Here is a 17,593-nt window from a genome sequence, read left to right as displayed (position 1 = left end):
TTTTGAAAAAACGTTACTGTGTCTTTAAATAATAAAAAGCACGGGGGCGGAGCCGGCAGCACAACTGGTAGGACGTGTGGAGATAGAGCTCTGGCCACAAAAGTGATATTTTAGCTTATATAACCCTCTAAATGCAGCGAAATTGCCCAAAAAACATCTAGAGCAACTAAGACAGTCACCTGGCACTGCTCCTTGCCCGTTTTTACAGAAATTTGCAACCGCAAAACTAGGCCGCTTGGGAGCTCCAGAACATTTCACAGGAAAGGCCGCGGTCGCGGCCCACATCGGCACACGCAGTTAAGCTTCCATAGATGAAAACACGCCTGACAGCTACAAGACCCTCTCCTAAAACCACCGGACCACCAAGCACTCTGGGAGAGGTGAATATACTGGTCAGTAATCCGATTTTCATAGTACTATAGGCACAGTAATCCTAACGGCATCCCACGTGGCAGCTTGTAAGTAGTCAGCAGCTTGTTTTTTTTTTCATTAAGGGACACTTAATTTAGGCTTACTAGATTTGGCTTTTTGGCCATTATTCTACCTTTTGTTGAAATATCGTATACAGTTGCTGCCCCACTGTGACTTTATTTGGACAGCCTTGCAACTTTGTGAGTGGCAAATAGAAGCCATTACCTTACCTATTCACACACTTTATTATTGTTCCTTATAATGTGAAAATCTCTACTTGGAAGTATGTAGACTGAAATCTACCTCATTTATTTTGCTCTCATATTTGGACATTTTGCTCTATATTGATCCTCCATACGCCTAAATTTGATAACGTTAGTTTCTGTGCAGCAAAGCCCTTTGATTGACACTAAGGGGAACTGTGACTTATTTGCAAATTGCTGTATAGCTGTACACTTTTGAAAAAGACCCTCAGCGCCAGAATTAAAGGCGAACACTACTTTAGGGAACTATTGCAACACCAGATTTAATTGATTCCTGGGGCCAGATTTGACACCCTCCCCCCATTCCCGCTACCCTCAGTGGTGACGGGTCATACCCCATCTCCTTTTTCCTGCTTCGCCCAAAAGGGGGCACTCCCTCAGGAGGGTGCCATACATGATCTCTGATCCTACACAACAACTACCCCAGCGGAGGTCTGGAAGTCATATATTGCACCAACAGCAACATATGTGAAAGATAAGGAACACCTTATGAGAATCAGCAGCGCCCTCCTCTCCTAAAAATGTGTTGCTAATTGTATTGCCTAGGGGGAAGGGGGGCTCTTCAGGCTCCGGATCCTATTACATATACACACTACTTCGGTTTATTCTGCAACATCAGTTTACAAATTTTTGATCTTCTAGCTGTGGCTTGTGCTCTTGATTATCGGTTGTGCCACTTGTAGACCTGAAAATGGCACAATCCAACAAACGGAAACCAAAGCCAGCAGTTGGCCCTAAAAGGACTGTGGTGGACCATTTCAACCCTATGCTACTAGCTACGAATGAAGACTCACAAGACAGCTCCAATACCTCAACGCCTGGATCAGATCTGGTATCCAATACCCTTCAGGCCCTCCAAGATGCAGCCCCAACAACTGTAACACCTTCGTTTATACTATCATCTTTGCAATCTTTACTTGAGGCACACCACTCCTCTTTTCAGTCCCAAATAACTGCCTCGCTGGCTGAGATGCGGCGAGATCTGACGTCTACTTCAGAAAGAGTGGACACAGTTGAGAGGAAACAGGAAGACATGGCAGTTGAACAAGCTAATGTCCTAGCATATGCCCAGGGTTTGGCGGAACAGCTTATTATGCTAGAAAACAAAGTGGCGGATGCTGAAGACCGATCCCGTCGGAATAATCTGCGTCTCAGGGGGATTCCTGAAAGCGTATCCTCTAGTGACTTGGTCACCCACCTTTCTGAATTTTTCAACCTTCTGGCACCACTGGTGAACCCAAATGAGGGACTCATCGATAGGGCACACAGGGCCCTGCGCCCTAGAAGTCTAGCAACTGATAAACCAAGAGATGTCATTGTGCGGCTGCACTTCTATACCTATAAAGAGCGGCTAGTAAGAGCTTCTATGTCCAAACCTACTTTACCAGAGCAGTTTCAGGACATCACCATCTTTGCCGATCTTTCTCACCACACCCTTCAGCAGCGAAAGTCTTTTGGAAGTTTCACCAAGTTTCTTAGGACCAACAACATAAAATACAGATGGGGTCATCCGACAAGACTTTTTGTTCTCAAAGATAATCAGCAGTATGTTGTTACCACTCTTGAACAAAGTCAAAACCTTCTGCAGAGATGGAGTTCTGCATCTTCATCTCCACCTCACATTCCACTCCAAAGCTCTTTGAACCCTCTGGTCCCACAATGGGGCCCTCTCCCCCAAAGACCACCCAGAGACTTAGCTACAACTAATCAGGTCCGAGCAGCTGGTGATGACTGCACATGAGGTATAGGGGAGATGGAGTATCTCCACCTCTTCACTGCTCCCTAACCACCTGTAAATATAACTTGCAAATGACTTTTCATTACTAAATGTTTTTTCTCCTTAGGTTTTGATATATGCAAAGTCTTTAATTCTAAGTGTATATGTGTCTATTCCTTATTCTACTCACCCCCTTTTCTTTCTTTTTCTTTTTTCTCTCTCACCTCCCAATGTCTCACCTCCCAATGGGGATACCTTTTCTTATCTACTCTGGGAGCTCGGGAAATACCTGAGTTCTTAGGAACATATCTATACTATACTATTGTCAGTGTGCTATGTTTTACCTAGAACGTGAAATGGCCACATACTGGAGGTGCACCACTGAGTGCACCGCTTCGTGGTGGCTCCACTTTCACATGCATTGTTTTCTTAGAGATGTCATTTATTTTCTAGTTAAACTATATTACAGATGGTGTACACTGCGTTGTATATGCCACTTGTGCTTCATGGTGCCTCTTTCGGTGACATCTCCCCCCATCTATCTTGCGATGGGCTTGTGCACTGTTTGCCGTCTACAACACCGGGAGGTATCGTGCTCTCCAACTGGCATATTGGTTCTTTAGGATTTAACTGTTAGTGTTTTGAGGATGCCTTACACCCATTGCATTGTACAGATTATATGTTATTCTTATCACAGCTGTTATTGTAATGTTTGGGTACTATAAATGTTTGCCCGGTTGGCGGGGTGGATGCATTCTGCTAACTGACGGCCTGATTTACCAATACAGTTGATATCTTCTTACATTGTATTACCTTTTATATGTTACCTGTTTATGTTGAGCCGCATCCCGGCTGATATATTCTACACTGTCTGGGCCGTCCTGTGCTGCATGCTCCCTCCACCATTACCACACTATTAAACCTACCTCTTACTGGATGGGTTGATGAACTGCCTGTGATTTTCAGAGGTGTGGGGATAGGGTGCTGCACAGGTGGCTTGTTTGCCTTTTCAACCTAGATTTTCACTGTTATGTTACTGTTTAATAATCACTACTATTGCATTAATAGATCTGGTTCAAAATTGATTTTGTTTCTTCCCATTCTTCCCTTTTTTGCCCCTTCCTTCTTTCCCACTTTGATTCTCCCCTCTTACTCTTTATCCACTTTGTCAATCTCTCTTCCCCTGATCCGGAGTCTGTGTGCTTATCCCTTCCCCTCCTCCTCATCTTATACTTTTTCCTTTCTCTCTCTTGTCAAGCTCTCTCAATGATGTTGATTTAATAACTAAACTGCCAGCTGGCACTGGCTACTACTCCCCCCACTTAAAGTACTCTGGAAACGTGTTCTAGAGACTGCATACGCGGTTTACCTTGTTTATATACCGCACCCTTGTACTCCTATTTGACTGTTTGTATATTTTATCTTAGATATTATTTATACCAGCATTATTTTCTTTTATTTTTGAGACTGTGTTGAGTTGTATTTACCCTAATTACTCCTTTTTCCCTTTTTTTTTTTTTTTCTTTCCTTTTCTCCTCCTTTGTCTTACACCCTATTTGTCCTTCCCCTAATTACCCCCTTTATCTAGTGCACCCTACCTCCTTTTTTGATAACCCACCCGACCCTAGCCTATAGCAGGAGGAAACACAATTGTAACCATGCCATTCTGTTGTGTCACTCACAATGTGAGAGGACTCAACTCTCCGACTAAGCGCAGTCTCTGCCTTAGGTCTTTGGCCAAGTCTGGTGCCCACCTGGTTTTCCTCCAGGAGACCCATTGGGTAAAAGGCGCAAAGATACCCATCCAGTCTAAATTGTATCCGATAGTTGAAACTGCTAGTTTCTCTCAGAAATCAAGAGGAACGGCTATTCTCATACATAAAGATGTCTCATATGAGAGTGTTTTTGTTGACTCTGACCCTCAGGGGCGATAAGTGATTCTTGTCTGTAAGCTGGACGGTGCACTGTATACGCTGGCCTCCTACTATGGACCTAATAAGCAGCATATTCGGTTTCTGCGTAAGTTCCTCCAGAAATTGGAGACTTTGCGTCAGGGCCTCTTCCTTCTCGCTGGGGATTTCAATATTATATGGGACCCCAATCTGGATAGGCGATCGGACACCCCCCGCAAATTCCCTAAGCCAATGGCTGAATTATCGCACCAATTTCGGAATTTAATCTATCGCTTTAACCTAATTTGACATCTGACGTGCCCTTAACTCGACTGCTCGTGATTATACTTACTTTTCTCCAGTACATCGCTCGTATTCGCGTTTAGATTTTTTCTTTTGTGACCCGGGTCTTCTGGATGGTGTGACTCGTGCTTGGATCCCTCAATGCTCATGGTCTGACCATGACCCTGTTTATATTAATTTGCGATCCTCCATGGAACTTCAACGAGCGTCAACATGGCGCTTGCATCCCCACTTGTTCTCAACTCCTGGAACGGAAGCTTCCATTGCCGGAGACATTGCCGAGTTTCTAGCTTTAAATGATACCGGTGAAGTAGACGACTTCACTCTGTGGGCTGCACTGAAAGCGTATATCCGAGGGTCGTTCATAAAAATAGCAGCAGCCGAGAAAAAACGCAAAGGGGAAACCCTCGCACAGCTTACTATGAGCCTCCGGAAGATTTCTGGGGAACATAAAGCGAACCCCACAGATACGCTGTCCAAACAACTAATGGATCTTAAGGCTCGTATAGTACGCTTGGAGTCTGAGAGGTCAGCCGTGAGACTTCTACGGCTTAAAGAAATATACTATCACAAAGGCAATAAAGCCGATAGATTATTGGCTAATAGGTTACGCCAAAAAACGGCGGCAGCACGTATCCCCCTGTTGAGGGTAGATGGACGGTGCGTTATAAAACCCACAGATATTGGCAATGCCTTTGCGGACTATTATGCCGCCCTCTATAATCTGAAACAGGACGGCTCAATTTGCCCTCCAACATCTGAGAGTGTTGGGACGTTTCTAACTTCGTTGAACCTCCCTTCGGTTCCCCAAGATCGCATTGACTCATTGCAGAATCCCATCTCGATAATAGAGATTAAAAAAGCTATCAAATCTCTCAAGGCCTTTAAATCACCAGGACCAGACAGCTTCTCTGACCTATTTTATAAAAAGTTTCAAACCCAGCTACTCCCCATTCTAGGGCGTTTTTTTACGCTAGCAAGCGAGCGGGGTACCTTCTCGGCTGAATTTTTGCAGGCCACTATCATTACCCTCCCGAAACAAGGAAAGGATCTGACCCTTTGTGGCAGCTATAGGCCGATTTCACTACTGAATCTTGACGTTAAGCTGTACGCCAAGATTCTAGCCTCGCGCCTCAATTCCTTATTACCAGAGCTGGTCAGACCAGATCAGGTGGGCTTTGTCTTACCACCAGATAATACAAGACGTCTCCTGAATGTCTATCTTGAGGCTCATGGTTCCCATCTGCCCTGTGTCACCCTGTCGTTGGACGCTGAGAAGGCCTTCGACAGGGTGAACTGGGAATATATGTTTGCTGTGCTGCGGCGCTATGGTCTCCCAGAGCCCTTCATCACGGCAGTCGCGGCATTATATTCTACCCCGTCGGCAGTAGTCAGGGGTCTGGGGTTTTGCTCCAGACCTTTTTTGATAACGAATGGCACGAGACAAGGGTGTCCAATGTCCCCACTTATTTTTGCCCTCATGATGGAGCCCTTAGCCGAGGCTATCCGGTCTTGCCCCCTGATCCAAGGGGTTTGCATTCATCGAACGGAGCAGAAGACTGCTTTGTTTGCAGATGACCTAACAGTGCTTGTGTCGGATCCTATTGCTTCTCTCCCCCATCTATTTTCCCTACTGAACAAATTCTCCTTAGTCAGCTACTACAAACTAAATGTTCTCAAGACAGAGGCGTACGCAATTAACATCTCGGAAAGGACTCTTAATGAGCTGAAACGCACTTATAAGTTTGTGTGGTCTACGACACACATCAAACAAACATCTCGGGGTTTATCTCTCGCATAGTATTCCGAAGATGATTGAATTGAACTTTAATCCCCTGTTATCGACTATTGAAAAATCGACCGACACATGGAATGTTCCGTCATTGTCATGGCTGGGTCGTATAGCGGCCTTCAAAATGAGCCTCCTACCAAAGCTTACCTACCTATTCTGTTCTCTACCCATCCCGATTCCTAGATCTACAATCTACAAATTTCAGCAGCTATGCAACAAATTCATTTGGCGCAATAAGGTTCCGAGACTTGCTACTAATATTCTACAACAGCCTCTACTGGCTGGTGGGGCGGCTGCCAGACTCTCTCATGTAACCCAATGGAGGTTGCCGTTGGAAAGCCGATGGGCAGAGATTGAACAAGCATCCCTCCCGGCTGGGTTCACCCTACAGGATCTGGTGTGGATCCCCAGACACTCTAGGCCGCCAGCCCTTTTGGCTAATCCTATTATAAAATCGAATTTGAAGTTTTGGGATAAGGTTCGCAATCTTTCGTCCGTAGCGCCGCATCCCTCGCCATCGCATTCCCTGAGAGGACTGCTACTGTCATTGTCAGACTCCCACCCCAATTCATGGCTTGCTTTGGGTTTGACTAGAATAGCAGATTTTTATGCAGGGGATAAGTTACTAACTTATCAGGACTTTCTTCGGAAGTTTAGTCCACCTCCTCGGCTGCACTTTGAATTCTGGAGATTACGTAGCCTTCTCATATCGTGGGGCTTTGGTGCGGGCCCATTGAGGACTAAAACTACTTGGGAAGTACGCTGGGATTCTATGACATCTCCCGGTAAACTTCTGTCCATCTCGTATCTCATACTCATGAAGCCTCCAGTTTTCTATAAGTCTCCTCCAATACGGCACTGGGAATCTTCCCTGATGGTCTCGCACAAGCCACAACAGTGGCGGATTGCAGTCCAACTTACCAAGAAAGCTATACACTGCACAACTCTGTACAAGTTATTCCTCAAGGTTATGCTCCAATGGCATATGACTCCTATCCGTTTGTTTAAAATCTCGGCAGTCAATTCACCCAAATGTTGGAGGGGCTGTGAGGAGTTGGGAACGCCTCATCATATCTGGTGGTCTTGTCGACAGATTCAGCCGCTTTGGCAAAAAGCAATCCGATATTGCTCTTCGGGGGGTATTCACTTACCCTTGTCCCCCAGTTCATGTCTGTTTCACGTCTTACCCAGAAAACTGACTACCTCAGAAACTATTCTGTATTTATCTATTTCTGGCTGTTAAACTAGCTGTAGCTCGTATGTGGCTGCAACGCGTCACCCCCTCTTGGGAGCAGGTGATTGATATATTGGACTTTGTTAAAAGAATGGAGTCCTATGTCTCCCATGTCCATGGGTCAGCAGACCTTCAGACCAAAATCTGGGCATTTCGTCCAGAGTAATTCCTCTTGCAGACACTTTGGGGAACTTGGGGTTCCTCGGGTTGGTTGTGGCTAATATTACATAAATACTCCTGCCCATTCCCCTTCCCTTTCCCCTATCTGAACCCCTCCCAAATCCCCCCGCTCATATCTCCTGTCGGTGTGTGTTTCTCTCCCCTTTTTTTTTTTTTGTTCTTTCCCCCTCCCCTATTTGATAGCTTGACACAGTTTTTCTCCCTTTTCTCTATATAGCCTGGTTGATATCTCTGATTGTCATGTTCTATGATTAAGTTATAATTTTGGTATGAACATTTATGATGAAACCTCTACGGAGTTTGCTGATCTATATGGGTTAATAGCAATATGGTTCTCTTCTCACAGCAAATGGGCTTTAGCACTCTCACCTGGAGAGGTGGGAGTAAGATTGCTGACCAACAGACACCGAATATGGACTCAAACACTCAGCATTCTCTCTTGTATCCCTCATTATATGTGACTGCTTTATATATTATAATCTCTGGTTAATCCTGTTAATCCTGTTTTATGTACAATTGATATGTATGTACATGCTTTTGATGCTCTTATGTTCATTCATCTTTCAAAATAATAAAAATTATTTAAAAAAAAAAAAAAATAATAATAAAAAGCACACACTTTTTTTTCCAAATCACTAAAAAACATCCGATCTTTATGAAAATTTCACCACATGATCCCAATGCTTTGAAATGATTGCACACAAATTTTTAAATCAATTAACCCCTTAATGACCAAACCGGAGCAAATTGCAGTAAACAACCGGTTTAACACACTACAGCACGGTGCCACAGTCTTTGCTGCGGCCCTACCTTCCCTTAGGGTTATTTGTAGCAGAAATATAAGCCTCCTTGATGTCCTCCTGCACTCTCAGGCCTCTACACATGAAGCTGCATGAGCTATCTTGAAAATCAACTGCGCAACTGAGGCGCGAAAATGAGGCCCCCTCCCCCTTCAGTCCAGAGTTATGGGGCCTTCCTAAGTCAGACTAGGCGTCTGATAAAATGCCAGGCGAAATAAAAACCCCAAAAAGTGTTTACAGCGTTTCAAACACTTAAATAAATATAATATTCCATCAATAAAATAATCGATTTAGCCCATCACAGTGTCTACCAGTATTTAAGCCTTTAACTGAAGCCATCCTTCTATACTGTGTTTCAGAAAATGGCTTACCTTCCCTCATGGGGATCTCTGTCAGTGTTCCAGCATTACCAGGTCTTGTTAGAAATAAATGACTGAGCATACCTTAAGCAGTTAAGCCTGCAAACTGTTCCCCCCAACTGAAGTTCTCCGGTACTCAACAGTCCTGTGTGGGAACAGCAATGGATTTTAGTTACAACATGCTAAAATCTTTTTCCTCTCAGCAGAAATCTTCATCACTTTCTGCCTCAGAGTAAATAGTACAAACCGGCACTATTTTAAAATAACAAACTCTTGATTGAATAAATAAAAACTACAAATCTAACACCACAAACTCTTTACCCTTCCGTGGAGATGCTACTTGTTAGAGCGGCAAAAAGAATGACTGGGGGGCGGAGCCTGAGGGGAGCTATATGGACAGCTTTGCTGTGTGCTCTCTTTGCCACTTCCTGTAGGGATTGAGGATATCCCACAAGTAAGGATGAATCCGTGGACTGAATACACCAAGTAAGAGAAAACTGCTTTATTTTTCTGCAATAAAAATATAAAGTATCACAAAAAAAACTCCGGGCAACCTCTACACCTCAGCTTAGCTTTGCTGAGGTGCTTCCAGCCTGACTGAAAACGGAGTGAATATTCTGCTAGAAAAACCGGACTCAACTGTTATTTTTCTGTAAAATGTAGACTGGTAACCGCAACTCTGCTAATGTCTGTGATGAAGCTATTTCTCCGCTCCGGAACACAGGAAGTGTAGGGGGGAAAAAGCTGCAACAGAAAATGCCGCCTCAGCTAACCCCACCTATTGTGGACGTTACAACGTTAACCTCCCGATCGGCTAAATGTATTACTAAAGCCGCAGGGAGTAAAGTAACAATAAAAACACCACCTACTGAGCCATAAATCTCCTTGTCCCCAGTGCCTGCTATTGCTGCCAATAATAAATTATCCCCCTAGCAATAGTTGAATGTCTCTTGTCCCACAATCATATTTTAAAGTGCCATCCTTTCATTTTCTGCAATGTGTCCCAGAAAAAATAAAGTTAGCACTTACCTTTAGACTTCTTCCAGGCAGCACTGCAGCTCACTATGGCCTAGATTTAGAGTTTGGCGGTAGCCGTCAAAACCAGCGTTAGAGGCTCCTAACGCTAGTTTTTACCGCCCGCTGGTATTTGGAGTCAGTCAGGAAAGGGTCTAACGCTCACTTTGCAGCCGCGACTTTTCCATACCGCAGATCCCCCTACGCCATTTGCGTATCCTATCTTTTCAATGGGATCTTTCTAACGCTGGTATTTAGAGTCGTGGCTGAAGTGAGCGTTAGAAACTCCAGCCGCAGAAAAAAGTCAGTAGTTAAGAGCTTTCTGGGCTAACGCCGGTTTATAAAGCTCTTAACTACTGTGCTCTAAAGTACACTAACACCCATAAACTACCTATGTACCCCTAAACCGAGGTCCCCCCACATCGCCGCCACTCTATTAAAATTTTTTAACCCCTAATCTGCCGCTCCGTACACCGCCGCCACCTACGTTATCCCTATGTACCCCTAATCTGCTGCCCCTAATATCGCCGACACCTACATATTTATTAACCCCTAATCTGCCGCCCCCAACGTCGCCGCCACCTACCTACACTTATTTACCCCTAATCTGCCGTCCGGACCGCACCGCTACTATAATAAATGTATTAACCCCTAATCCGCCTCAATAACCCTATAATAAATAGTATTAACCCCTAATCTGCCCTCCCTAACATCGCCGACACCTAACTTCAAGCATTAACCCCTAATCTGCCGACCGGACCACACCGCTACTATAATAAATGTATTAACCCCTAAAGCTAAGTCTAACCCTAACACTAACACCCCCCTAAGTTAAATATAATTTAAATCTAACGAAATAAATTAACTCTTATTAAATAAATTACTCCTATTTAAAGCTAAATACTTACCTGTAAAATAAACCCTAATATAGCTACAATATAAATAATAATTATATTGTAGCTATTTTAGGATTAATATTTATTTTACAGGCAACTTTGTATTTATTTTAACCAGGTACAATAGCTATTAAATAGTTAAGAACTATTTAATAGCTACCTAGTTAAAATAATTACAAAATTACCTGTAAAATAAATCCTAACCTAAGTTACAATTAAACCTAACACTACACTATCAATAAATTAATTAAATAAAATACCTACAATTATCTACAATTAAACCTAACACTACACTATCAATAAATTAATTAAATACAATACCTACAAATAAATACAATGAAATAAACTAACTAAAGTACAAAAAATAAAAAAGAACTAAGTTACAAAAAATAAAAAAATATTTACAAACATTAGAAAAATATTACAACAATTTTAAACTAATTACACCTACTCTAAGCCCCCTAAAAAAATAACAAAGCCCCCCAAAATAAAAAAATGCCCTACCCTATTCTAAAATTAAAATAGAAAAGCTCTTTTACCTTACCAGCCCTTAAAAGGGCCCTTTGCGGGCATGCCCCAAAGAATTCAGCTCTTTTGCCTGTAAAAAAAACATACAATACCCCCCCCCCAACATTACAACCCACCACCCACATACTCCTAATCTAACCCAAACCCCCCTTAAATAAACCTAACACTAAGCCCCTAAAGATCTCCCTACCTTGTCTTCACCTCGCCGGGTTCACCGATCCGTCCACCGAAGTCTTGATCCAAGCCTCCGAAGTCTTGATCCAAGCCCAAGTGGGGGCTGAAGAGTGACGTCCATCCTCCAGCTGAAGTCTTGATCCAAGCGGGCAGAAGAGGACATCCGGACCGGCAAACATCTTCATCCAAGCCGCATCTTCTATGTTCTTCAATCCGCTGACGACCGGCTGATCTTCAAGACCTCCAGCGCGGATCCATCCATCTTCACCGACGACTTCCCGACGAATAAGGGTTCCTTTAAGGGACGTCATCCAAGATGGCGTCCCTCTAATTCCGATTGGCTGATAGGATTCTATCAGCCAATCGGAATTAAGGTAGGAAAATTCTGATTGGCTGATGGAATCAGCCAATCAGATTCAAGTTCAATCCGATTGGCTGATCCGATCAGCCAATCAGATTGAGCTCACATTATATTGGCTGATCGGAACAGCCAATAGAATGCGATCTCAATCTGATTGGCTGATTGGATCAGCCAATCGGATTGAACTTGAATCTGATTGGCTGATTCCATCAGCCAATCAGAATTTTCCTACCTTAATTCCGATTGGCTGATAGAATCCTATCAGCCAAACGGAATTCGAGGGACGCCATCTTGGATGACGTCCCTTAAAGGAACCGTCATTCTTCGGGAAGTCGTCGGTGAAGATGGATGGATCCGTGCTGGAGGTCTTGAAGATCAGCCGGTCGTCATCGGATTGAAGAGCATAGAAGATGCGGCTTGGATGAAGATGTTTGCCGGTCCGGATGTCCTCTTCTGCCCGCTTGGATCAAGACTTCAGCCGGAGGATGGACGTCACACTTCAGCCCCCGCTTGGGCTTGGATCAAGACTTCGGAGGCTTGGATCAAGACTTCGGTGGACGGATCGGTGAACCCGGCGAGGTGAAGACAAGGTAGGGAGATCTTCAGGGGCTTAGTGTTAGGTTTATTTAAGGTGGGTTTGGGTTAGATTAGGGGTATGTGGGTGGTGATGTTGGGGGGTATTGTATGTTTTTTTTTCAGGCAAAAGAGCTGAATTCTTTGGGGCATGCCCCGCAAAGGGCCCTTTTAAGGGCTGGTAAGGTAAAAGAGCTTTTCTATTTTAATTTTAGAATAGGGTAGGGCATTTTTTAATTTTGGGGGTCTTTGTTATTTTATTAGGGGGCTTAGAGTAGGTGTAATTAGTTTAAAATTGTTGTAATATTTTTCTAATGTTTGTAAATATTTTTTTATTTTTTGTAACTTAGTTCTTTTTTATTTTTTGTACTTTAGTTAGTTTATTTAATTGTATTTAATTGTAGGTATTTTATTTAATTAATTTATTGATAGTGTAGTATTAGGTTTAATTGTAGATAATTGTAGGTATTTTATTTAATTAATTTATTGATAGTGTAGTGTTAGGTTTAATTGTAACTTATAAAATATTTGCTTCAATCTTGGCTAAAAGAATGCAGGAAGGTCTAGCTGAGGTTATTCACAGTGATCAAGTGGGGTTTCTTTTAAAAAGGAGCTCGGCAGCTAAGATCAGACAACACCTCTTGACTATTGACTACTTTAGAAACGGCAAAGAAAAGTCAGCTGAGGGTCTTATCGACGCAGCGATAATAGCGATTGACGCGGAGAAGGCGTTTGATCGAGTTAGCCATGATCATATTTTAACCACCCTGAAACAATACGGCTTTCAGGATAATTTTTTGAACTTAATAAACAATTTATGCACTCAGGCATCAACAAAACTAGCCATGTACGGGCAAGAGTCAAAGAGCATTTGCTTAGAGCAGGGCACGAGGCAGGGCTGTCCGCTCTCCCTTCTTTTGTTCGATTTGGCAATCGAACCCCTTGCCATAAAAATCAGAAAACATATCGAAGGTATTAAAATCTATAATCACGAGTCGAAGGTGGCGTTATACGCGGATGATTTGCTAGTATATGTCTCTAACACCTCTAGGAATATTCCAAAATTGCTCAATATAATCGAACAATTTGGCCAATTTGCAGGGTATAGAATGAACAAACAAAAAACAGAACTACTCTGGTTAAAAAAGACCGATACTTCATATTTAAATAACCCACTCAAGACAGTCATTGATTCATTTAGATATTTAGGGATCATAGTATCAGCCAATCCCCATGAGTGGTACTCTTTAAATATCATTCCATCTATTGCACGCGCCATTACACTTATGAGAGATTGGGAAATTCTGCCTCTCTCTCTGGCTGGGCGTATTGCTCTATATAAAATGATAATTCTTCCAAAGATATCATATATTCTTCAAAATCTCCCGCTTTTCGTTAAGACACAAGATATCAAGAAACTTAACACGGCGCTTCGAAAATTCATATGGCAGTCAAGGAAACCTAGAATTTCCTTGCAGAGATTATATTTGGCGAAACAATTTGCTGGGTTGGCTCTGCCAAATTTATATTTGTACAATTTAGTTTTCTTAGGCCGACTGGCGGCAGACTGGGTAGCAGAAGCCGACTACTTCACGGATAACAGGTTAGAGAACAGTATAATCTATCCATTTAAGCCAGTATCGCTACTACACACTCCGATGCACTTAATACCTAAACAGGTGAAGAATTTTAAAACATTATTTGTAATAATGCAGGCTTGGAAAAAGATCGGGGTAATAGCAGGAGTAAACACTAACATTCCCAGATACCAAACTTTTATTGGGAACCCAGAGTTTCAAGAGGGCTCACAAGCGCCACATTTGAAAAAATGGCATGAACAAGGGCTTAGACTTGTTGCACAGCTACATCATACAGAGACAGGAATTATTAAATCTTTCCAAGAACTGAAATTAGAATTCAATCTTGGCAATCAAGATTTCTACGCTTATTTGCAAGCTAGTCATTACACTAGCCAATTATATGCCCAGTTTAACTGGAAATGGACCTGGGGGAGACTAGAGTCGTGGCCAGCCCTGATTAAGGCAGGTCATTGCTCAATTTCTCCATTGTACTCATATCTTAATTCTCAGAAAGGTAGCGGTAATATAGAGAAACTAGCTCTAAAATGGTCAGATCATCTATCTATGAATATTGACAAGGAAGCACACATTATGAGATCACTCACGTTAATCCGTGACACTACTTTAGCTGAAACGTGGAGAGAATCTCACACAAAGCTTATATATCAGATATATTATACACCGGATAAAGCCTATAGATGGAATAATAACAATTTCAAGAAATGCCCAAAATGTAGCTTATTGGCCGCAGACCTGTTGCATATGGTGTGGCTGTGCCCAAAAATTAAACAATTTTGGCATAGAATAGAGTATTGGATATTTAAGGTGGTGAAAATAAAATTTGTCAAACTTACTCCCCTAACCATAATCTTCCTGTCAAGTAACAAGGATGATTTCAGGGATGCTAAAATATTAAATCTAGTTGTTCTGGCCGCGAGAAATTTGATATTCAAAAAATGGAAAACCAGAGTTATTCCCACAATAAATGAGGTAAAGAATTACCTTAAAAGACAATACCGGGTAGAACAATTGGCCACAGACCTGAACTCAGAACGTGAAATTGTAGCTTATTTTAGTAAATGGTCAAAATTTATCAAAACCTTTTCTGTAGCTGAAATAGAGTATATGATAACCCCATTCAAAGACTCTGAAATAGTCCTATTGGGTATTTGGTAGCGGGGGGATGGCGCGTTGGGGGGGTGGGGGAGAGGGGGAGATCTTGTGCAAAGGAAGGAAGATCTTTTTCTTTTTTTTCTTTTTTTTTCTTTTCTTTTCTTCCCTTTTTTCTCCCTTTTTTCTGTTTTTGTTGTGTTATGTTTTTTATTATTTTTAGGTAAATAGGAAATGGTAGTACAATTGTACAATAATAAAAGTTTAAGTTTAAGACTATAGAAGCGATTATTGAGCTAAGAATGCTACTTACCTATTGTATATAAATCAAAAATTTAGGAAGAACTTAATCTTCGACTTTGTTTACTCAAGGAAGACAGAATTGCTTTATGCTTTATTTTTTTGCAATGGGCTAATATTTCTTTCTGAATGTTTTCTTTCATGTTGTTTTTTTTCTTTATATTAGGAACAAGTTATTTGACAAATTCCTGTTGGTTGAAATGTACTTTGTGCTATAATATAAATAAATGATTTAAAAAAAAAAGAAAAAAAAAAAAAAAGGTTTAATTGTAACTTAGGTTAGGATTTATTTTACAGGTAATTTTGTAATTATTTTAACTAGGTAGCTATTAAATAGTTATTAACTATTTAATAGCTATTGTACCTGGTTAAAATAATTACAAAGTTACCTGTAAAATAAATATTAATCCTAAAATAGCTACAATATAATTATAATTTATATTGTAGCTATATTAGGGTTTATTTTACAGGTAAGTATTTAGCTTTAAATAGGATTAATTTATTTAATAAGAATTAATTTATTTTGTTAGATTAAAATTATATTTAACTTAGGGGGGTGTTAGGGTTAGGGTTAGACTTAGCTTTAGGGGTTAATACATTTATTATAGTAGCGGTGAGATCCGGTCGGCAGATTAGGGGTTAATTATTGTAGGTAGGTGGAGGCGACGTTGGGGGCGGCAGATTAGGGGTTAATAAATATAATATAGGGGTCGGCGGTGTTAGGGGCAGCAGATTAGGGGTACATAGGGATAACGTAGGTTGCAGCGGTGTACGGAGCGGCAGATTAGGGGTTAATAATAATATGCAGGTGTCAGCGATAGCGGGGGCGGCAGATTAGGGGTTAATAAATATAATATAGGGGTCGGCGGTGTTAGGGGCAGCAGATTAGGGGTTAATAAGTGTAAGGTTAGGGGTGTTTAGACTTGGGGTTCATGTTACGGTGTTAGGTGCAGATTTAGGAAGTGTTTCCCCATAGGAAACAATGGGCTGCGTTAGGAGCTGAACGCTGCTTTTTTGCAGGTGTTAGGGTTTTTTTCAGCTCAAACTGCCCCATTGTTTTCTATGGGGGAATCGTGCACAAGCACGTTTTTGAAGCTGGCCGCGTCCGTAAGCAACGCTGGTATTTAGAGTTGCAGTGGCAGTAAATATGCTCTACGCTCCCTTTTTTGGAGCCTAACGCAGCCCTTCTGTGAACTTTAAATACCAGCGGTATTTAAAAGGTGCGGGGGGAAAAAAGCACGCGTAGCTAACGCACCCCTTTGGCCGCAGAACTCTAAATCTAGCCGTATGTTTGAGAGGCCAGTTCCCTCACATGGACCTGTGGAAAAAAACAAACACTGAGTAATCTTACTCAGGCTTTCAAAGTTAAGGCAGCATTAAATACATGGGAGGTGCAGTGAGGATTGTACCCCACAAGTTCCCATTACTTAAAATCCATCACTGCTCTACTGAAGAGACTGATATGGACTACGGCTGCACCCTAAGACAAAGCAGAACAATCTTGTACTGCTAAAAAATAATAAAATCTTGCTTGAAGAATCTACTTTCCAACGCCTAAACTTTACCACTTCTTTGCTCTAATGTAGGCAAAGAGAATGACTTGGGTTGGAGGGAAGGGGAGTGATAGTTAACAGCTTTGCTGTGGTGCTCTTTGCCACCTCCTGCTGGGCAGGAGTGATATTCCCAATAGTAATTAGATGATCCGTGAACTCACCGTGTCATTAGAAAGAAAACTATTTGTCTTCCTGTATAGACCCCAGCCCCCTTGTGGGGCTGTAACAGGAAGTAATGGCCCTATACAAATTAAGTTAAAAAAATATAAAAGGTAAAAGCTTTTTAAAATAGAAATACATATTACAATGATTTCTATTACATATAATCTCTGAAGAATCTTATGTGCGAAACGTGTCAGATCAGAGGATCTCTTTTGAATAGTTTGCTTTGTTACAAACAAAACTTCTGATGCTGATTGGCTTTGTGGACTCAGCCCCCTTCATTGTTGCTTTTTTAAGTATAATGCACTGCTTAGTGAATTTTTTATTACAATAAAGAAACAAACGCCTAGATTTAGAGTTTGGCGTTAGCCGTCAAAAGCAGCGTTAAGGG

The 17,593-nt window shown here is 41.9% G+C and overlaps 1 protein-coding gene across 1 annotated transcript in view; it reads right to left on the bottom strand.

The window, feature by feature from the left end:
• Window positions 1-17,593, bottom strand: part of DDX11 (DEAD/H-box helicase 11) — a 552,545-nt gene that overhangs the window by 298,458 nt on the left and 236,494 nt on the right. Inside the window, exon 11 of the mRNA XM_053718816.1 lies at window positions 7,314-7,322. Within this exon, the coding sequence (XP_053574791.1) occupies window positions 7,314-7,322 (9 nt within the window). The remainder of the gene's footprint in view (window positions 1-7,313; window positions 7,323-17,593) is intronic.

This window comes from Bombina bombina, chromosome 6 (assembly GCF_027579735.1).
Source record: "Bombina bombina isolate aBomBom1 chromosome 6, aBomBom1.pri, whole genome shotgun sequence".
NCBI lineage: Eukaryota > Metazoa > Chordata > Amphibia > Anura > Bombinatoridae > Bombina > Bombina bombina.
Note: the sequence above shows the minus strand (reverse complement) of the source record. Positions and strands in the feature narration are given on the sequence as shown.